General features: G+C 51.9%; 1 protein-coding gene and 1 long non-coding RNA gene across 22 annotated transcripts in view; one reads left to right on the forward strand and one right to left on the reverse strand.

Annotated features, from left to right (window-relative positions):
* Positions 1–1,486: 1,486 nt before the first annotated feature.
* On the reverse strand, positions 1,487–11,518 carry NR2F1 (nuclear receptor subfamily 2 group F member 1). The gene is made up of 3 exons (XM_055430763.2): positions 10,707–11,518; positions 7,694–8,221; positions 1,487–2,563 (listed from the first exon to the last, which is right to left on the reverse strand). Exons 1-3 carry the CDS (start codon positions 11,170–11,172, stop codon positions 2,283–2,285), a joined length of 1,275 nt encoding a protein of 424 aa, XP_055286738.1. The 5' UTR covers positions 11,173–11,518; the 3' UTR covers positions 1,487–2,282.
* A 3,091-nt stretch (positions 11,519–14,609) lies between these two features.
* LOC129558974 (uncharacterized) overlaps positions 14,610–21,473 on the forward strand; it is a 161,832-nt gene continuing 154,968 nt past the window's right edge. For 11 of the 21 annotated variants that reach the window (XR_016037982.1, XR_016037983.1, XR_016037981.1 and 8 more), the window contains exon 1: positions 14,883–15,538. This is a non-coding gene — a long non-coding RNA (uncharacterized LOC129558974). Of the gene's footprint in view, positions 14,795–14,882; positions 15,539–15,580; positions 16,147–21,473 lie in introns of those variants that run through there. The other 10 variants (XR_016037995.1, XR_016037994.1, XR_016037996.1 and 7 more) reach the window with 3 other exon arrangements.

Consider the following 21,473-nt stretch of genomic DNA (forward strand, 5'->3'; position numbering starts at 1 on the left):
ACTGTAATGAATATATTTACATCTCATTTCAAGAAATGCAGGGAAGATGGGTGAGAGCTTGGAAGCAGCTCAGCTCCCCTCCCCCACCCCCAGCATGGCCCCCAGGAAGGCCCCTGTGAGACTTCCTGGGAGGTGGTCCGAGGTTGAATATGAGTTCTTCCCACACCCCTCCTGCCTTGGGTGCCCAGCCTGCAAACAATTCAAACATTGCCCCTGGGTGTGGTGCAAAGGATGAGGCCCACAGCTGGGTGGGACCTGAAGGAAGGCAGGAGGGCTGCCCCCCACGGGGGGGCTTTCCACTCCCCACACACGTCATCAGTCTAGCTGTCCTAGGGCTCAGGCCCTTCCCCAGGCAGACCTGCAGGGACTTCTTCATAGAAAGTGGTGCCGTGCAGCCGAAATATTAAAACTTTTGGTGGACTGGAGCCACCTGGAGACTTCTAGACAGCAAACTGAGAGCAAACTTTGCAATTGACTTCTGAAAGTATAGCTCTGGCCTCAACCATGGCTGTTTGGGGCTGGGGGAGAAGGTGAGGGGAGAAGCAAAGAGGTGTTATTTTAAAAGACCTGGCTTTATTAATACATTAAGAAAAAGCTCCCTTGGCTATGTGTGTTCTTCAGCGCCAACTCAGATCCTATAAAATATTCATGCTCTGAAAGCTGTTACAGAGAGCACCCTCCCTCAGCACTCCCCGCCCCAGGAGAGGCCTCAGCAGGAGGTTTCTGCCCTGAAAAGACCACTAGGACTCCAATGAAACTTCTCAAAAAAATCAGCAGCTCCAGTCCAGCTCCCAGACCCCCAGGTTCCAGGTTCACAAGTCTAAGTGCCACAGAGGGGCCGTTCCAGATGCCCAATGGAGCTTGGAGGGCCCTCGAGGGAACCCCTGTCACAGGGTCTGAAGGGCAAAGCATAGCCAGCTCTTTAGCAAACCATAGGGGGAGCAAAGCCAGGGCTCACAGCTGAGACCCCAGTTCTCTCTAGAGAAGAGCTAAGAAGAGGCTGAGCCTCTAGTCACAGCCAAGCGCAGAGGCATCTTTCAGTCCTGAAACCCCTATGTCCAGGGCTCCATGTCTCTCTAACCAGGCACGTTTCCACCTGCAGAGGCTGAAGCTGGTGGCAGAGACTCGACCCTACGGGGACCAGGTCTGTCCCAGCCTCCCGCCCACTGGGTGCTGGCTGCCCACCACTTACAAGGTCACCATGGCTGCTGCCCACCACTTACAAGGTCACCATGGCTGCTGCCCGCACCCGCACCGAAGGGTGCGCTCCCTGCCCACTCTGTCCCACGCAGAGCCTGGGCTTCCACGTTTACAATCCCAAAGCAGCTGCTTGGTTTTAGTAAATAAATCTAGCCAACTTGGTAATGGACCTTAAAGTTTCCCCCCTCTTCCCCCCCATTCTAATAATAATTGGAGTGGAAATTAATTGGAGGGTTCTCTTGCACTGGTGACATCTGTCAAGCAACCAGACACGTGGGTTTTGCTAAATTCTTTTTATTTTTTGTTTAAATTTTCACTTCGATTTTAATTCTTGAAGAACAGCCTCGACAACATATATCGCACTCATTATAAGCAAAGGGTTATATCAAAAATTATTAGTATAGAATCACAGGAAATCTGGTTTGGAACCAGAAAAAAATACAAAACAGATATAGATACATAGACACAGGACAATTTTTTTTATAATTATTTGGAAAATGTTATTTTCCCCTAATTCTTGTTTCTTTTTTTTTATGTGCATACGATGTTTAAATTTTACAAAAAAATGAAAATAAAGACTAGTATTTTACAAAATGAATAACAATGTCTGTGTGTGTGTGTGGTGTGTGTCTGTGTGTGTGTGTTTCTACATAGGATTCGGTCCACTTCCATGGGTGTTGTTTTCTGTACAGAATATATCCACATCCGTCCACAATAAATCCTGGAAGGTCCATTAGTCTCCTTCTGTTTTATTAAAATTTTCATGGTCCTCTCTTCCCAAATTGGTTTTCTTTTTCTCACCAGACACAAGGGTCTGTTTTCTTTCCTCTCCAACGTGTTCCCGGATCTGATACTAAAAAGAGTCTCTCTCTCTCTCTTTTTTTTTTCTCCAGGTTTGCAGCTTCGGTTTGCCTGTCTGCGCGGTGGGCGGCTCCTGTCGCCCCCCGGCCCTCCTCCCCGCCTGCCCGGCCCCGCCGCACCCTGCATCGGCCGCCTGGTGTCTCCGCGGCTTTGGAGTCCACGGCCCCCGGCCGGTGCTCTGAGTCTCTAGGGGCTGGGGTCAGGTGGGAAGCGCCCAAGGTCTAGGAGCACTGGATGGACATGTAAGGCCAGTTGAAGCTGCTCCCGGATAGTAACATGTCGCGGATGAGAGTTTCGATGGGGGTTTTACCTACCAAACGGACGAAGAAGAGTTGCTCTATGACCGAGGACGACACGGTGCGCAGCGAGGGCAGCCGCAGCAGCAGTTTGCCGAAGCGGCTGGGCTGGTTAGGGTACTGGCTCCTCACGTATTCCTCCAGCGCGCACTGCGACTTCTCTTGCAGGCTTTCGATGTGGGCCGCATCCGACAGGCCACAGGCATCTGCCCGCGCGGCCACAGCAAGGAGAGACCAGGGGAGGGGGCACACGGTTAGGTCAGCCACCAGCAAGGTCACAAACAACACACGGCATTCCATTTTTTTAAAAATAAGAAACAAAGGGGAAAAAAATATTGGAGGAAAAAGAAAAATCCTCCCTGTGGCTCCCTACTCCTCCTTCTTCCCTATTTCCTTCCCCCCAGCCCCCAAGACTAATAAAAATATACATCGAACCCCCACCGGGCCTAGGGGAGCCGAAGAGAGGAGCGCACACTTGCAGACACACTCTCTCCAGATCCTTTGTGTTTCCTCTTTCACCTTTGGGTTAAATAATGTACGATGCTGGAGCCATGTTTGCTATATGGAGCAACCTGGCCTCCGCCTGCAGGGGAGCATCTTTTCCACTGTGCTCATTAAAGGAAGGACTTCTGCCCCCTTTGCCCCGGATTTTGGGGGTGTCCAGGAGCCCTGAAGAAATATGCAGCCTGGAGGCGGCTCTAAAACACTTCTTGGGAGTCCGTCTCTCAAATCCAAACGACCCCAAGCAGAAGAACCCAGATTGTGTAGTGCCCAGACGCACGGGAGGGGTAAGGAATCGCAGGCTGGCAGTGCCTGCAATCAGATCAAGTCCAGGCTTTAGCAAGATAGGATTTGCGATCCACTATCTATGCAAGCAAGAAGTCTGCAGCAAATCCTCAGTGAGGGTGAACACTTCTATCGGTGCCTTAGATCAAGTAATTGAAAACTGGTCACATCTCTGTAAGCTGTATAATAATCAGAAGGAATATGGCTTAGTTACTCCAGTCTGCAGAAAGGAGGCAACTTCAGCGATCAGACACAAAGCTGGGCTGGGGGCAAGCTGCTGCTGGAGAACTGGGCGGTGGGGGTTGAAGGAGGATTTGGGGAGACAGGCTTCCTGTGGCAGGACTGAGAGAGAAAAATGCACCTATATGCAAGGAAATGTCTGAAAACCTGTGTGTTTAATCTTATGTCAACCAGGGGCTCTTCTTGGTCTACTAAAAATATTTCGAGACAGCAGCTTATACTGTATCAACTAACTAGAGGCAAGCCAGTGGAGGGGAAGGTGGAATCAGAGAAATCGAAGGCTTCTTCTCCTGGTTCAAACACTCATGTTGTTTCCTGTATTAATAATAAATATTTAAAAAAACCGGAAGATCACAGAGGAACCCTTAGCCAGTCAGGAGGTTGACTAGAGATCAAAGGCGGAGTTCGCTAATATATAGATAGATCTGGGAAGAAATGCATGCATGGCGATGCCCCCCCCCAAAGGACACCGTCTAATTGTGAATGAGCAAGTGTAACCCAAAGAAGACACAGTGAATGATTCAAAGTGGAACCTGTGTCTGCTGAGTTTCTTGAGCTTTATGTCTCTATTTCAAGAACTGGGACTTACAAAGCATTCTAATACCTTCATCTACAAGGCTATGGCCTTGAGCAAAAATACAAATAAAACTAGTGATAATTCAAGAACTTCTGAGGCAGGTCTCCTTTGACCTCAGATCCAGATTGGGTTCCTCTCAGATGTCTAATGACTCTAGCCAGCCATTCGGATGCATCCACACTAGCCTGACTTGGGAAGTCAGGGAGATTTTATGGCTAGCAGGCTGGGGGCAGGAGCACTTTGGTGCTTCAGTGCTTGGAGAGGGGACTCTGAGGTCTGCCCTTGGCTCTGCAGGCTAACCTGATCCTGCTCTATGACCCCTGGGCAGACTCATATTTACATATATCTTGCTTTACAGGCTCTATCTGCCCCTTATGCCACAGGATCCCACTCAGCCTCACAGAGAATGCAGCATGCAAGGGACTCACTGGTACCCCAGCAGATTTTTTTTTTTTTTTAAAAGACCCACATGGCATCTCTTCGGATCTGTAAAAGTATGTATCTGATATTTACACTTAGGGTCCCCAGCGTGCAAGGTCACTACTTGTCCCCCAGCTAGGCAACTCCAAGGGAGTTGAAAAGGTGTGCCTGGGCCCTGTGTTGGCTTCCTTGTCAAGAGTCCTTTCCTGCTTTGAAGGCAGGATGCCTGTAGCTGAGCCCCTGCTGCAAAGTGCCAGCCAGCCAGCACCATGGACTCCTCGGGGGCAGGAGCCCTAGACTGGTCCTGGCTTCCCACTCTAGATACTCATTCCTACTCCAGATGCTTCTGCCACAGGATTCCCCCGACTGTGGAGTGACAGTGTGAGCTCTCAGACCAAGTAGGTGGTTGTGGTAGCAAAACTAGGTGAGCAGGGGCTGAGGTCCAGTATATATTTACACTCCATGAGTTATGCCCCAGATAAGAAAAGGAGGAGAATGTGCAAAATCCATGTCTCGCTTTTTATATGGGAGTGTCAATGTGGGAGCCCTCGATATTTCTTCTACAGTGTATGGAAAAGAAATTATGTAAATAAATAACCATTACCGCTCAGGCCTTCCCGGCTTAGCCTTTGTAGTGCAGAGAATGTATTTCATGTTGTGCATTCAGAAGAGTTTAGTGTTCAGGAAATATAGATGTAATCAGCTGCCATAACTAGAAATCAAAGTTATTATTGTACTGAAAATGGATTTATTGTATTTATGTTAACTAGATGGCTCCTTTCAGGGAAAGTCTCATTTATTTGAGAGAATATTTAGGTGTATGAATTAATGAATTTTTTTTTAAAGTAAGTTCAGGTCATGACCTAGTCCTTGGATGCCGTCCAGAATATTAAGGATTAAACATACCATCCGGAGGCCAAATGTGAAAACCACCACAGGGAACCCCCGTGCCAGCTTCAAATACTTAGCTGGAGCAAACCTCGTTGGACAATATGTCTAAAACTGTCTTTTCCATCATTCAAAGTTTGCTTAAAAGTTGGATGACTTTGAGAAGGCTTCCCATGAATTCCCTTCTGGCTAGCAATCAAAACAAGTTTAGTCAAAAGTGGAAATGTGTTATATGGAGGAGGGGGGGTGAATTACTACTGACAGCTCTATTTCCATTTTCAGATAGTCTTCTTGCAATTTTCCCAACAAAATAATGTCATTGTTCACTTCTCGGCCTCCCCTGCACCTTGAAGACTTGGTTTAAGAAATGTCTTTGGGAAAACTTTTTTTTTTTAAATTTTTTAAAAAGGAAGACTTTTCACAGGGACATTTTAGGATGGAAAGTTGAAAGAAAAGCATGAATAATTCCACAATCTTCCCTGCAGCCTGCACGGTCCTCGCCTCTCTCTGGGAAAGGGCAGGAGATCAGAAAAGTCAAGGGGGTTCAAAGAACCTTGGCGGGGGGGACAAGGAAAAGGGAGGGAGACTTTGCTTGAGAAGACCTCTGTCCAGCTCCAAGTCACATTTCTGCTTCAAGACACCTCACTGGGTGAGATTTTAAAACCCCAGCTTCCCCGACACTGGCTTGCTTCCTGATTAATTTGGCTAAAGAGCTGGGTAGTGGAGAGCCAGCCAGGCCCTAGGCCTGCCAGAACTAAAGCAGCCGGGTCGCTACTTCCCAGGCTCTTTGTCACTTTTGAAAAACACGTTTCCATCAAGAAGACTTATTAAGATAAAACGCATTCAAACACTGAGGAGGCAATTCAATAAATCTTCCATTTGTTTTAAGGTTCTCACTTTATCCTCTTGCAAAGAATAACTCCCTCTCCCACTAGCAGACCTGCATTTGCACTGAAAGTAAAAGGGGGGCAGTCCAAGTCCACAGCTCGGGCCACCCTGCATACAAATGAGATGCTCTTGTCTAAATAAATTATCTGCTGTTCAGATCGATATTAATACTACATTTGCTACATTACAATATTGTGCAAATTTAAGAGTCATTTTAATACAATGTAAATACGATTCTTCACGCATGAAAGCCAGGAAATATTGATAGATTATACCACTGCTTACTGTTCAGCAAGGCCTTGGGAGAGGGCTTTTGCCATCCCTGCTCAAGAATGGTTTTAATTTGGCCTTTGGAGGTCCTGGCTCTAGGATAGATTTATTAGGATGGTTTATTTGTTCTCTGAATGGAGGAATTAAAAACAATAGCGCCAATAATGGTGGTAAAAACGGCAGCTAACTCTACTCACAGTGGGCAAGGCCGGAGACCCTGTCTGAGCAGCTCTGTTCCCCACCAGCGTCCTTTCTGGCTTTGTTTATATTTCCCCCCATTACCTGCTGTCCTGGGTGTTTATATGTTTCCCTCTTGCAGGTTACAATAATAAAAGGGGGGCAGTGTTCTCTGAGGCCCAGACGAGAGCCTTCAAAGGCTACGCTAATGCACTTTCCTGGAAGTTAATTTGAACCATCTATCATAAGAGAAATTGTTAACATGCATGTTACCACTGCCTACATTTAATTTGATATTTTTAAGGCACTCTGTTAAATTTCCAACGTTCGTGCGCTTCGCATGGGCTATGAGATTTATCTCCGGGGCGGGAATCCTCGCATACTTGCGGGTTCTCCGGCATAGCTTTTGTTTTTTATCTTTCTTGTTTAGATCGAATCCGTTTTTTACGACCCTCAATAACCTCAGCAACTGCAAACATGAATGGTTTCCGATAAGGGAAAATCAGGCAGCCATAAAGCGGGATTATTTATGATTTATTTGCGCGGATTCTTCTCTTGCCACCTCTCCGTGTGTGTGTCTCACTGTGTCGGGAAACTCAGCCAGGGAGCGTGCCACGCAGAGGAGAAAGCCACGTTCCCACGTTCCCTTCCCTTCCTCTCCTCCCCCAGAAACGCCGAGCTCCGGCACTCACGCGCGCACACACACATCGCACACACATGCACACCGCACACACGCGCGCAGCCAGACGGATCCACGGTACCGCCTCCCAGTCAACCCCCGCCAACTCGGCCAGACACGCGCCCGCCGCCGCCGCCGCCCCGCGCGGGGCTCCAGGCCACCGGCCCAGGCCGGGCCGGGCCACCGAGCGGCCCGCAGCCGCACCGCCTCGCCTCCCGCACCGCCGCGCCGCCAAGATGGCAGCGGCGCCACCGGCCGCTTCCCCCGCGCGGGCACCGCAGGCTCCGGCCCGGCCCGGCCTCCCGCGGACCTACGAGGGCCCGGGCCGCCCCGGGAGCCGCGGCGCGGCGCGGGGCCGGCGGGCGGGAGCTCCCGGCGCCGGCCTGGCCCTCCCAGCGGCCGCAGCCTCACCTGACGTGAACAGCACGATGGCTTTGAGGCAGCTGTACTCGGCCGAGTCGACGTGCAGCGCCTTGAGCTTCTCCACCTGCTCCTGGAAGATGCGGATGTGGTCCATGAAGGCCACGACGCGGTCGGCGGACATGGGCGAGGCGTGCAGGCCGGCGGCGGCCAGCAGCGGCGCCACGTGCAGCGGCATGGAGCACTGGGCTGCGTTGAGCACGAACAGCTCGCTCCAGGTCAGGCGGAGCAGGGACACCTGGTCGGTGATCTGCAGATCCGGGAAGAAGGGGATGTTGCGGGCCCACTCGACGGCGCTGAAGAGCAGGCGCGCGGCCAGCTCGCAGATGTTCTCGATGCCCATGATGTTGTTGGGCTGCATGCACTGGCTGCCGTAACGCGACGTGGGGTAGGGCTCCGCGCGCAGCAGCAGCGAGATGTAGCCGGACAGGTAGCAGTGGCCGTTGAGGGGGTCCCCGTTGGTGAGTGCGTACTGGCCTGGATTGGGTTGAGTGGGAGGCATTCTTCCTCGCTGAACCGCTGACAAAAAGAAAGAGAGAAAAGAGGCAATGTGCATCCAGGGGGCTTGCGAACAGCCCGGGCCGCCCCGCAGCGCACCGACACAATGCGGAGGCTCGACCCCGTGGCCACCAGCGTCCCCAGCATCTTCCTTGGCGCTGGCCTTCACTCCCGGCCCACACCCGGAGGAAGACGGCGTGGGGGTGAAGCCCTCCAGCTCCGCGGCTCGGTCCGCCTGGTCATCTCGGGCGCTCCTGGCCACCTCAGACCCGGGCAGAACTAGGCCTGAGTTAAGGGCTTCCCCCCTCAGCCCGGCCTGACCGAGAAAGTGCCCCCCAACCCCTCGACCACCGCCAGGTCACACGCAGATTAATGACATCCCACTCACCCCTCCAGAAGGAACCCAATCAGGGTGAAACAAAAACCAGGCGAAACCAGAGAAAAGGTTGTGGTTCTAGGCACATGCCTAGTTGCCTCTTCATTTGCAAGCAAGCAGGTTTTGTTTAAAATATTCCCATATTCGCTAAAAATGCTAGGGAATTATCCTTAAAATAGAAGTTACATACCCTACTCACCACTTGCAACTTTTGAATAGTAAACAAGTATCCTGCACCCCTCCCCTATCCCCTCCTCCCCATCGCCCCACACAAAGTTCTCACTGTTAAAAGCAACAGAAAATTGAAAAAAAAAATAAAGAAAGAAGTTGAACTTACAGTAGCCAAACATTATTGAAAAAAGTGGAAAATGTAATTAATGTCTGTCCTGTGAGGTGCCACAGCAACCTGCAGCCAGCTTTTGCCCAGTGAATGCACGAGCTTGCAACTGCAAAAACACTGGATTCATTAACCATCTGAATGCAGAACGTAAGCATGCTTTGAGTTCTTAAAGCTGACCAAAGTTTTTTTTTTTTTTTATGTATATGTTTTACTTCAACAGTGCCAGCGTTTTAAATTGCCATGTAAACAAAGACAACTTTAGGCAAACTTAGGGCTACTGAACTCTCCCCCCAACACACAAATTAATATAGATATGTCCATGTAGAGGTAGCTTTCTTACTTCAGGTTATACACTATTTTCTTAAGTTTGCACTGATTCTCATTTTAATGCAAGCCTCAATGCAATTTAAGCTTTTAAAACATAACTGGCTAGAACACTTTTTTCTAATTATAGTTTTGAACTTGGCAGTTATTTTTCAATTAAATGAGAGTACAATTCAAAGTTTTTTTTTTTTTCAGATGCCTATAAAATCTCCCTGGAGCTAGAAATGAAGTCGTCATATTTGCCTGCTCCTTGAGATCTGAAGAAATTCAATTTCTTTTCTTGTGGCATATAAAATATAATTTTAAAGTCAATTACAAGAAGAAGTAATCTGCATTCTGCAAAATTGACTGGTTTGCTAATTTGACTATAAGACATCTTTAATGATTGTCAGGAGATAAACTTTAACTGTAAATGGCTAGATATATTTATAAGAAAAGTGCTGCATTTCTTGCCACATGAACATGAAGCATATCTAAATACAACATCAAAAGTTGTGTTAAAAGAAACCAAAGCCATACAACACAGGGATTAAATGATGTCGAAGCTCATGCCAGCTGCAGTCTATGCATTATAGCCAAATCAGAAGGATCGGTAAATGCCGTTGTAAATTGTAATTTGTATGCAGTATTTAAACAGAGGGTGGAGTTTGATGAAGAAATAAAACGAGTATCATGCTTTAAAAAAAATGACACAACTATGAAAGCACGGTTCAGTCACAAACTTTCCTTTGAAAGTAGAGGGGTGAAAACAAGGCCACAGCTCTGGAGGAGGCGGCCCCAGCTCGGTGGAGAGGAGAGGGAACCAGTGAACAGGCCAGAAGGCCCCCCCCGGCCCCCCTTCCCTCCTAATTAGACCTACAAGTGCAATAAATCTCACTCCTCTTTTTCCAAGCTAAGCTTCCAAAAGGATGATGCAGTCAGGGATCTATGGTTCAGAATCCTCCAGTCTCCTCCAGCCCTCCCCCATCTTAAATAAAGGGCAATGAAGACATGGAGAGGAAAGGGGAATGAAAAAGAACAAAAACACAAAAACCGAGTTTTCTGGGGGCAATAAGCAGCCCTCCCCCCAAGTTCATGCCAGCACAGCTCCAAGCATCCTCACGCACACGCGGGAAAGAGACACACACCGAGCACATCCAAGACAGAGGGGAGGGGATTTTCCAGCAGAGCTCACGATCCTAGGGGCACCGTCCCGGGCAGGCAGCGGGCGGGGTGGAGAAGCCGGGGAGACGAGCGCAGGCCGGGAGGGGGAGACAGCGGCAGCGAGCTGGGGTGGGGGGTAGGGGGTGGGGTGGGGGAGACGCTGGGGGAGGAAGGCAGCGGGGACCGGGGGGAGCTGGGATGGGCCGGGACCGCAGGAGCCCCAGCCCCAGACAGCAACCACCCCCGCGAAAGAGGGAGAGAGAGAGAGAGGGCCGGGGAGGCGGGCGAAGCTCCGGGAGAAAAAGCACGGAAGAAATATTCACCTTCCCGCCTCATGCCCACTTTGAGGCACTTCTTGAGGCGGCAGTATTGGCACTGGTTGCGGTGGTGCTGGTCGATGGGACAGTTCCTGTTGGCACGGCATGTGTAAGTTAAGTTCCTGCGGACGCTCCTCTTGAAGAAACTTTTGCAGCCCTCGCAGGTGAATTGGCCGTAGTGCTTGCCGCTCGACTTGTCCCCGCACACCACGCACTCGATGTGCTGCTGGCTCTGGCCCGAGCCGGGCGGGCCCTGGCCCTTGTCCCCTGCCGTGCCGGGGGTGGCGGGCGCTCCGGGCTGGCCCGGGGTCTGCGGCGTGTGCGGCGCGCCCGAGCCCGCCTGCTGCTGCTGCTGCTCGCCGGCGCCGCCGCCGCCGCCGCGGGCCGCCTGCGCTGCGGGGTTGGGGCCGCCGGGGTTGCCCCCGGCCACGTCGTCCTGCGGATCTCGCCAGCTGCTAACTACCATTGCCATATCTTTGGGCCCGGGGAGCGCTGGGGGGGAGCCGAGCTGCTCGCCGAGAGCCGCGGGGCGCGCGGGCGCGCCGGGAGGGGAAGGGGAAGGGGAAGGGGGGAGGGGGCGGGGGCGGGGGGCCCGCCCGGCGCCCCGGGGTCGCGGGAGCCGAGCCCGAGCCGGGCACCGGCTGCTGCCTCCGCCGCCGCCGCCGCCGCCGCCGCCGCCGCCGCTACTGCCTCGGCCGCCCCGCTGCTGCTGCTGCGCGCCCGCCCGCCCTGCTGGCGTTTTGTTGTGGTTCCTGCTGTTTTCTTTCTCTCTTTTTGCAGCCCCCCCAGGCTCTCAGGCTCCCCCCCCAACACCCCTGCTCCCCTCGCCCGCTCCCCCCCGCGCTCCGATCTTGGGGGGGCCCGCTCTCCTTCCCCCCCTCCCCACCCCCCCCCAGCGAGCAAGCTCCCTTCTCTCGCTTTTTTCTTCTTCCCCCAAGTTGCAAAATCAGAAATGGCACAGGCGGCAGCCGGGAGCGGCGCGGGGCGCAGCGCCGGGGGCGGCGGGCATGGGCCACGGCGCGCGCACACACTCACCCTCCGCCTTGCCCGCACCCCCGCGCACACACACACACACGCACACACACTCGCACACACACTCGCTCACCCGCGCCGGGCGCCCGCCCGCCCGCCGGCCGGCCGGACGCTCGGGCTACGCGCTGCGCGCCCGCAGAGCAGACATAGAGGAAGCCGGCGAGGGCGGCGGCGGCGGCGGCGAAGGAGGAGGTCGCGGCCGCAGGCGCCTCTGGAGCCGCTGTCTCAGCTGCAGCGGCGAGCGCCGCTGGAGGAGCCGGGGCCCGGGCCGGAGTCCGAGCTGGAGCCGGGGCCGCAGTCGGAGCGCGAGCCGGGGATCGGGGCTGCCCGCGCCGCCGCCGCCGCCGCCGCCGCTGTCCCGGCGGGAGCCCTCGCTGGGCTCGGGATTGAGGGGAGCGCGGTGAGCCCGAGCCGGGCGCGAGGCGAGGCGGCCGGCGGCGATCAGGGCGCGCTCGTGTCGGGCGGCCAGGTCCAGGGCCGGACGCAGCCAGCCATTCAGGAAGGCAGCGCTGGAGAGCGGGAGGCAGCCAGCGAGGAGGATCACACACTTTGCTCTTTTTGTTGTACCGGTGGCGCCCGGCTCTCGCTGCCTTCTTCTTTCGGGAGGTGACGGAGGGGGAGAAAAACACGAAATAATTCACGCCGGCGACGAATTCACAGCGGAACAGAAAAAATCAAAATCAGAAGAAAAAGAATTGCGCAAAAAAAAAAAAAAAAAAAGCGAGAGAGACATCCAAAGTAGGTCGAATAAATAATCCTCTTCTTTTCCTCTTTCTTGCTCCTTCTTCTGCTTCTTCTGCTATAACACACAGAGCTAGTTAAAAAAACCCTGGAGATCGCCCAAAAATGTTCTTTTTTTAGTATTTTAAATAAGTGCTCTTCAGCCGGGAACCAACACCCTCCCTCCAAAAAAAAATCATATATGTATAAAATAACGATAAGAAGAATACGAAGGGGGTGCCTCCTCCTCCTCTCTCTCTCTCTCTCTTTTTTTAAGTTTAGCCCTCACTCTTCTGCAGGAATGGAGTAAAAGAGACGAGGAGGAGGGAGAAAAAGGAGAGAAAGAAGAATACGGGGAAACAACTAATAGAATATGTGAGAAAAGAGAAAGGGGAGAGAGGAGAGAGAAAGAGAGACGGAGGAGAGAGAGAGAGGCGGAGGAGAGAGAGAGGAGAGAGAGGAGAGAGAGAGAGACCCCAAAATTGAATGCGTTTAAACGGGAGGACTCGCAGAGCAGCGTTTCCGAAAGGGGGATCTGTGCGAATGTCTGTATATAGTGAACTTTGACACTACTATTGAAACCGACACGTTTCTATGGAGATCGCTGCCTTATATGGAGCTCGTGTCAAGGAGCCAAGAGAAGGGCTGCTGGCAACTGATAATCAAAGGCGACTGACTGGTCAGAGCCCTGAATCGGGGGGAGAGAAAATGGGAGGCTAAGGTTAGCCAAGCCTCCCGCACGCCATTGGTTGGAGAGCCCCTCCCCCCTCCTCTTTTTCTTTCTTTCTTTTTTTTTCTTTCCCCTCCCTCTCAGCTACCTACTGACGGGGCTGGCGAGGGGAGGAGGAAAGAAAGTGGAGGGGGGCGGTGTGCTTCTGACAAGCGCAATTTACATTGAGATCGCCCTGCGCTGCTATTTACTCTGAGACCTGATTAGTATGGGTCGTCTATGGTCACACACGCACACGCACACACACACACACACCGACACCAGAGGGGGAAGGGATGGCTAGGGGAAGAATGCCTTGCAATGGGTAAAAAAGAGAATCAGGCATTATTTTGTTTTCTTCTGAAAAGTTTTTAAATTTAGCTTTTATGAGTATGAAGACGATCATTCGAAATGGTAGGAAAATTTTAAATGGGAATTAAAACTCTTACTGTTCTAACGAGTCCTGAAATATTCTGGGTTTGTATTGTTTTGTTTTTTCACATACAAGCAAAGCCCTAGAGTAGATTCTGCTCATTCTATATTCCTTTAAGAAACAAAGTAGGGACTTGCTGGGGTTCCCCCCCCCACACCTTGGTCCAACGTATATTGTGGTTTTAAAATGAAAGGTTCAATTATGACAAAACGCACTCCTGGAATTCGCAGAAATTGCCCCTTAAATCAGTCCGACTCAATGGTTCCCCTTCATCCCAAAGGTGATATTTAAAATAAACTCCCCCATCCCCGATTTTTCTTTCTTTCTTTTTTTCCTCCCCCCTTTTGATAACCTCAGGCTGTTCTAACCTCCGAAGAAGGCTCCAATAATTGTTGATAAAAGAGTAGTAAGTTCTCATATTGCTGGGGGGGGGCGGTCAGTGCGGGCCGAGTCCGAGTCCCAGGAAAAGGGGGAAAGGGGTGAGAGAGAAGGGATGCAGATGGGGATGGGAGGTGGGGAGGAGGAAGGTGGTGGGGGAGAGAGGGAAGAAAGGACGGGGAGAGAGGGAGAGATAGGGGAAGGGGGAGGGGGCAGGGAGAGACAGAGAGAGGGAAAGAGAGGGAGAGACCCCCGTTCCCAAAGGCGATTGGTCGCCGGAGGAGACCCGGGCGGGAGGAGCGGGTCCCGCCGCGAGGCCTGCAGGAATCGCTGGCTCCGGCTGCCACCTAGCGGACGGGAGCCGCGTCCCGGAGACGCGCGGTCGGGTCCCCTCCTCCTCCCCGCCTCCTCCTCCCGGCACGCAGCCCTGTGCCTTTTCTGCAAACCAAGACACAGCACTTTGAAAATTCTTTCAATGGATTTTTTTTTCCTCCTCCTTCTTCCTTGAAAGATCGTACTGAGGGAAAATGATACTTCTATTAGTTACATATTCTCCAATCGCACACTCGCATCTCCCCCCCCACCCCACCACCTCCTCGTTTTGCGATCGCTCCCCTAGGCAGGCTCAGGCGGGCGCGCAGCGGCGCCGAGTGACAAAGCCGCCGCCCGCAGCCGCCGCGGGGTGCGGAGCTGCGCGCCTGCCCGCCGCCCCTCGACTCCGGAGAGCGTCAAAGTTTGTCTCAGCTCCAGCACCCCTGAGCCTCCACACGCCCTCAGGTGAAGGTGGGAGTAAAAAAAAAGGCCACGCTGGTATTGCCGGAGGTAGGGTTTGTGTGTTTTAATACTCGTTCTCCCTTTAAATGTCACCAGGGAGGGGGTTTGGGGGAAGCGCTGCGCCTTCGGGGTGCATTTTGCGCTTCCCGGTCTCTCTCCAGTCCTCCTGAGAGTCAGGAACTCGGCGACCGCTCAGTGACGAGCGACGATGCGAAAGAGCAGAATAAAGGCTTTTCCGTGTCTTGCCCCCCCACCCCGCCGCCCCGCAGCCCCTCCAGTTCGAATAATGAAGGGACACAGTCCATGCACTCTGCAAGCAGCCGCCCCATTGTACGCTGCAGGGGAGGCGACGGGCGGCCGGCGAGGGCTCCTTGCCCTTTCTCGTCTCCCCAAATAATCGCGCCCAAGTCTCCTGGTCAGTTAAAAGGTGAAACGAGAACACGATTAAAAGAACAAAAAAAAAAAAAGGAAGGAAAGAGAATAAAAATGAAGGAAAGAAGGAAGCAGAAGAATGAGTTGTCTCATATGAATTCTAAATGTTCCTACTCATAGAGTACAAAGGCAGGCAGTCGAGGGCAGAGGAAGCAGGCAGAGGGAGAGGGAGACCGGGAGAAGGAAAAAGAGAACTTGGAGAGAGACGGAGCGAGTGCAAGAGGCAGCGCGAAGCGAGCGCCAGGGAACTGGAGGCTCCCCCCGCCTGGACGCCCGGCTCTCGGGCCCGGCCGCCCTCGGACCCTGGACCGGAAGTCTTGGGGGCCAGAAGCCAGAGCCGGCCCATCTCTGCCCCACCAGGCAAGTAACGCGATGATTATCGTTTCTTTTGAACTCGGGGTGGTTGTTGCAATGCGGACAGGCCGGGAGGCAGCGATTGCTCGCAGGGGTTCCGCAGGCCCGGGGGCGGGGGGGATGCCCTCGGTCTAGCCAGCCGGGGATGGTTGAGAAGAACTTCCTGCGGGGGGGAGCCTGCTCCGGACCCGCCCTCCCCCCGGCCTCTGTCCCGCGGCGGCGTGGAGAACAGGGATCGCGGCCCGCGGCGCCGCCCTGGAGCTGAGGATTGCGCCCCACTGAGCATCGGTCCAGATTAAAAACTGACTGCCCCCCCATCCCCATTCGCCACCCTCCTCCCCCACCGGCGGGAAGAGGCTGCGGAGCCTCCAGCCTGGAGTGGGGGCGGGCGGAGGGTCCACAGGTTGGGCAATCCGCGCGGCCGCCCCTCACCCCCGCCCCAACCCCCCTTGACGGGTGCCAAGCCGGAGCAGCGGTGGAGTCGGCTCGTAGCCCGCGCCTTGCCCGGCTGCAGCCAGGCCCGGGTGAGCTCGGCTCCCGCCGCCCACCTGCGGACGCCGTTTGCAACGGGATCCCCCTAATGTAACGCGATCGATGGCTGCCTGTTTGATGTGGTGAGAGCGTCAGCGGATTAAAAGGGACCCCCAAGCCGCTTTCCCCAGCGGAGAACCCGCGGCGGCGGCGGCGAGGGAGCCCGAGATCTGCAGCCAGCCCAGCAACCAGGGGACGGGGCCGGGGCCGGGGGCGGGGCGGGGTCACCTCCCCCAGGGGTGAGGACTGAGCCCGAGCGCTTGAAAGGAAGAGCCGCAATTAAAACCGACGAGCTAGCTCTCCTCGGCGCAGGGCAGGGGCGCGCGTTTGCGTCAGAGGGCGCGCGGGGCGGGCGCGAGGGGCGGGGGGAGCCGACGCCGGGGGCCGCGCCCGAGGGCTGGGTGGGCGCGGGAAGGAGCCCGCGGAGCTGCCTTGGCCTTGGCTTGGCCCGGCGGGCTAGGGGCTAAGGCGGAGCCGGAGGACGAGCGGCGGCTCCCCGAAAGCCGTGGGGGCCCACTCACCCTCTCTAAGGGGCTTCTTCCTGCCGGCTCCCCTATCCTGAGCTTCCAAACTTGGAAGAGGCCCAGGGGGATCCGGCCTGCCCCGGGGTGGCTGGGAAAGAAGTGGCGACCTCGAGTGGCTTCAGGCCAAGCCTCCTGCCTCTCCGGAAGGAAGGGAGGGAGGGGTGCGCCCCCCGCCCCGGCCTCAGTTACAGAAAGGCGGGGGGAGGGCAGCTGTTGGAGATGGTGCTCTGAGTCGTGGAAACCCTCAGGTTTTCAGAGCAGGGGGACAGATCCCGCTCCTGCGGGGCATATGCGCCAACTTGCTGTCGTGAGAGGGGGCAAGAAGAAACCGAAGCTTTTCGAGAAGAGGCGCTTTCCCCTTCTTGGACTCTAGAAGTCCAAGACTTTTCCCCTTCTTGGACTCCAGCCCAAGCGGCACTCTAGGCTCACTTTGTCTTCTGGACCCTGTCGTTCTCCTATCGCCTTTGCGCGCCCGCAGAGCGCCTCCACTCGGGCTCAACACCCCATCCCCAGCTCAGGTTCTGGGGGGAGCTTAGGCTTTGTCTCTGCGAGGCTGTAGTTTGTTCCTAGTTCAATTTGGCACTCTGGACCTGAGGCTGGTTGCGCCCCACACTCAACCAGGAAATAATGGTATCTGTTGTTGGGGAGGGCACTTAAGAGAAAGTGATCATATTTTGCGGGAGCAGGTAGGTCCTCAAAGTGTGAAAAATCCACCCACGAGATTTTTAGGCACGCTTAGCTGCAAGGGCAGAAAAGCATTTGGGATTTGCGTCTTTCTTCCACTCAGCCTCTTTCCCGGGTCTCTCTCCCTCCCTTCTCCACCAAGCCCTTGTTGTTTGGTGGGGGGGGGACCTCTAACTTGAGTCTCGGTGTGTGGACTTGGCTTCTGGATCCAGACCCACTGTGGCCCTTGTGTCAGCACCCTCCTTGAGACTGCCAGCATCGTGCCCATATATAGTCAGCCCTCTCCCAGGTCTCTGTCCTGATGAGGCCCCTGGAAACAGGAGAAGCCTCACCAAAGCCTGGGCTCCCAGGCCTCCCTTCTAAAGCCATCTTCTGTCCTCCTGGTCCTCATGGTCTGGTTCAATGTACAGAGTCTCCCCAAGGGACATGAGAAGGCACTCTCCGTTTGGGGAGAGAAATCAGGCTTATTATACCTCTTGTGGATTGCTGCTAGCATCAGAGCTCAGCCTTATCCACTTTTTAAACGCCTTCCACACAACACTTGCTCTCTTCTAGCATGACAGCCAATAAACAGTTGTGACCTGGTGGGAGAAGGAAAGAAGCGGTGGCTTGACTTGCATTCCAGGCCCCAGAGTCCAGATCCATGCAGACTTTCTGGTTGATGAACAACCCCTCTCCCCACTGTCTTTCTTTCCACTAAGATTGGAATCATACTTCACTAATCCTGTGACCTCTTTGATATTGGTAATTTGCTTTCCCCAAACTCAACAGATCGTTTGTTTTGGTTTTTTGGTAAATCACACTGGGGGGAAAAAAAAGGTGGCCTTGTAAAAACGTTTTCTCAATCTAGTTCAAGAGCCCCTACAAATGACCAGATATGTGTAGAAAATTCTCTCCTGTATGTGTTCCCTATCCCCTAAATCGTTACAAATGGTACTCTGTTTTGAGAAACCATAGAACAGCAATAACCCTGTTTTATCAGGCCCATCTGGAGAAATGAACATGCCTGCAATCGTTGGGAGAAAGGTCAGTTCTTCTGATCTTACTGCAGACCTTTCCCAAAGAGCTGATTTTAAAGGTGCCGAATCAATTAGTCTCCCTTGGTATGAGATTAAGGCTGTGAAAAATGAAGTTGAAGAAGATATATTTAAAATGATCTTGCATATGTCTTTTGAAGAAAAGGGTGAAGAGAGGCATAGTAATTTCTGCCTAATATTTTGTGATTGTTTTAAAAACAAAATCCCAAACAAACAAACAAACAAAAGCCTTGCCTGTGTCAGAAACCACCCCTCTTGCAAGACTGAACTCAGTCTGTATTGTGGCTGCCCAGCTGTAAAATGGTCTGCCTTTGTCAATGTGAAAACAAGGGTGGAAAGGCCGAGTTGGGAGTCAGACTTCTGATGGACTGCCTGCTCTCAGCCTGCCTCTGTAGTTGAACCAGGGATCCAGCAGGCTTCTGCACTCACTAGCACACTGGTATGGCCAGGTACTACTTCTTCATCACCTTTGGGTCAAAATGCCCAGACAAAAGTGCTTTACTTTAAAAAGCAGTTTAGTTTTCTGTCACAAACTGGCAAGTTAAAGCATCTGTTTTGGAAAAGAGAGAGAAGGGAAGCACTTCCCGTTTTTTTTTTTAACTTGGGCCCCCAGTTAAAGGGCCCAGGAGTAGCCTCAGGAAAATGGCCGGAGAGCAAGTGCTGACCTTTGGATGCAAATCAAGCCTTTCGTAGGAGGAAAAGTGACAACAGTTCCTAGCATGCCCCGCGCCAGGGACAAATATTTACTTTTTGTAAAAATCAAGCCTTAGCTCTGTGAATGCATTTTTGCAAAAATTAAGAACTGGAGACTTTGTGTTAGGAAATGTATTTCTTTATTTTAAATGTCCGGCTTGAGTGAAGAATAACTGTGGCTCTTCTTCCTAGGGAAAATGACTTGGCTTTGGAAGAAAAGTTCAAGTTTGAAATAAGTTTGAAACTTGTTAGAGTACCTTGGCAATACAATTAACTACACTCTGTAATAATTTCCCTTAACAGTTACCTGTCAGAGCACCTATTTCTTTTACTCCAGGATTAGCCCACCAGAAGTAGATCTGAGTTGGACATTCACTGATTAAAAGCTGCTGGAATATGTTTAAATCTTCAATGCCACTTTCGTCACTGCCTATAAAGTAAACCAAAGTAGTGAAAAAGTAGTGGCTCACAGAGCCAGCAGATCTCTCGGTAACTATGGTCATGCTGCAATCCTGTTTTACCCACCAGAAGTTTGATGTAAATAAAAACCTAACATTTCTCTCTAAACTGTCAGTGGAAAGATATGTTTATTACAGTGTCCTCCATTAGTGGGGGAGAGGGGCTTTAGGTAAAGTTCAAATGAAAAAGCAAGAGCATAGTGCACCAGTGATGCAAGCCACATGGAGCAGTAAATAATTATGCCCTGTTTTGCTGTGTGTATTTTATTTACCCACTTCAGAGGTGGATAATAAACCTAGCCCATCTGTGGGAGGAGTTGATAAAGTATTCCCAATGCGTGATCTAACAAACTTGGTGATAGTTCTATGTTTTATTGTTAACCATTTGCATGAAATCTTCTGAAGCTGAAAAGAGAAAGGACAGGGCTTTTGTGTTGGTTGATCCTTGGCTATTCTAGGGCTCAGGTTGATGTGAAAGGGACGAGGAGGTCACTTGAAATCTCCTTTTATCTACTCTTATTTTCTCTCTGGATCAGCAACTTTGAATAGACATCATCTAATCGCTCTTAATGGAAAGAAACTATGGGGAGCAATGAAAATGCCTTTACTCTAGGAGTGACTGCATGTGTGTAGACAGCTAGCTGAGCTTGCACAGGACTACATCTCTGAACACATATGCTTAGAGATTTTTGGGGGTGTAAGGATGTTTACGTAAATGTGTCCCATACATTCTGGATTTGGGTGGGTTTTTTTTTTTTCTGCCCTTACACATAAGTATGCATACACACATTAGGATTCTCTACCAAGTCCAGGTGATAGTGTCAGCTGATTCTTTTTTCAGCCCTCCCCCCACTCTCTAGGATGTCATATTTAAGTCCTGAAAAAAAAAGCAAGTAATTGAGAACACGATGAACAGTCTTTTAGTGAAGACATCTTATTTCCTTTCCACTTTCAACTGGAAGCCACACTGACAGGAGAATTTCTCTTTAGAGGGTAGAAAGTGTATGACAGGTGGGAAGTGATGGGGTAAAATGAGACCATTACTTTCAATTTCTCCCCAGTAATTTTTTTTTTTTTTGGTTTTTATTGGAATTAAATTGGCTAAAACAAAAATAACTGGAAAACTAGAGCCTGACATTAGGCAGTTTAAAAGTTTGCTTTTTTTTTTTTTGCTATAGATATTTCCAAATCTTTGAAGCTGAGTAACATTATAATTTGTTCTGAAATGAGAATTGTTATAGTAAGTCTCACATGTTGACTACAATACTGTTTGAATTGTCTTCTTAGCCATTGTTACATGTCCTTCATAAAGGAGAAACAGTCTCAGGTTGTTAGGTATGAATGGCTATCAAGAAAAGGACATTTGATTTCTAGGGCTGAAGGCACTGGGCTTTACTTCCTAAGAAACCGTTCTGGCCCTCACCCCCCAATCCCATATTCTTCTAAGTAAAATTCACATTGCTCCCAGAATGTAAATTCCTTTAAGGGAATACCCGGTTACCAGGGCTACAAGTTTCCATCTAGCCTGGCAGTCTCCCCACCCCCTGCTCCAGACTGCAGAGACCCTTGGCTGTCACGGCTGGGACCTTGGGCCCCTCCCCTAACCCCAGCCTAGCGGAGGTCGCAGTTCCAAAGTTCGAGGTTGGGTGGGAGAGGATTAATCCCTCTTTAACTCCTCTTCCTCCCGCCCTCAGTTCTGAACCCCAACGGATCCGTTTCCCGGGGTTTCCTGGTGAATAGGAGCGTAGGAGCTGCCCTGTCCAATAAAGATTAAATTAAGTAGAAGAATCCCAGCCGCTGGATATTTGGAAGCTCCGGTGGGGCGTCAAACCGACGTTTAACACATTTTTTCCACTCACTGTGCACAAATCTTGGACCTGTTGGGCTTAACTTTAGAAAGGAAAGAAGAAAAAAGGTAAGGAAAGAAGGACAGAGAAAGGAAAAGAAAAAGAAAAAGCGAAGAAAGGAATTCATGTAAACCCACCAGCTTCAAGGGGACTTTGCACTCAGAGAG

The sequence above is a fragment of the Moschus berezovskii genome, chromosome 8 (assembly GCF_049115385.1).
Source record: "Moschus berezovskii isolate FMDL1 chromosome 8, NW_MosBer_1.0, whole genome shotgun sequence".
Taxonomy (NCBI): domain Eukaryota; kingdom Metazoa; phylum Chordata; class Mammalia; order Artiodactyla; family Moschidae; genus Moschus; species Moschus berezovskii.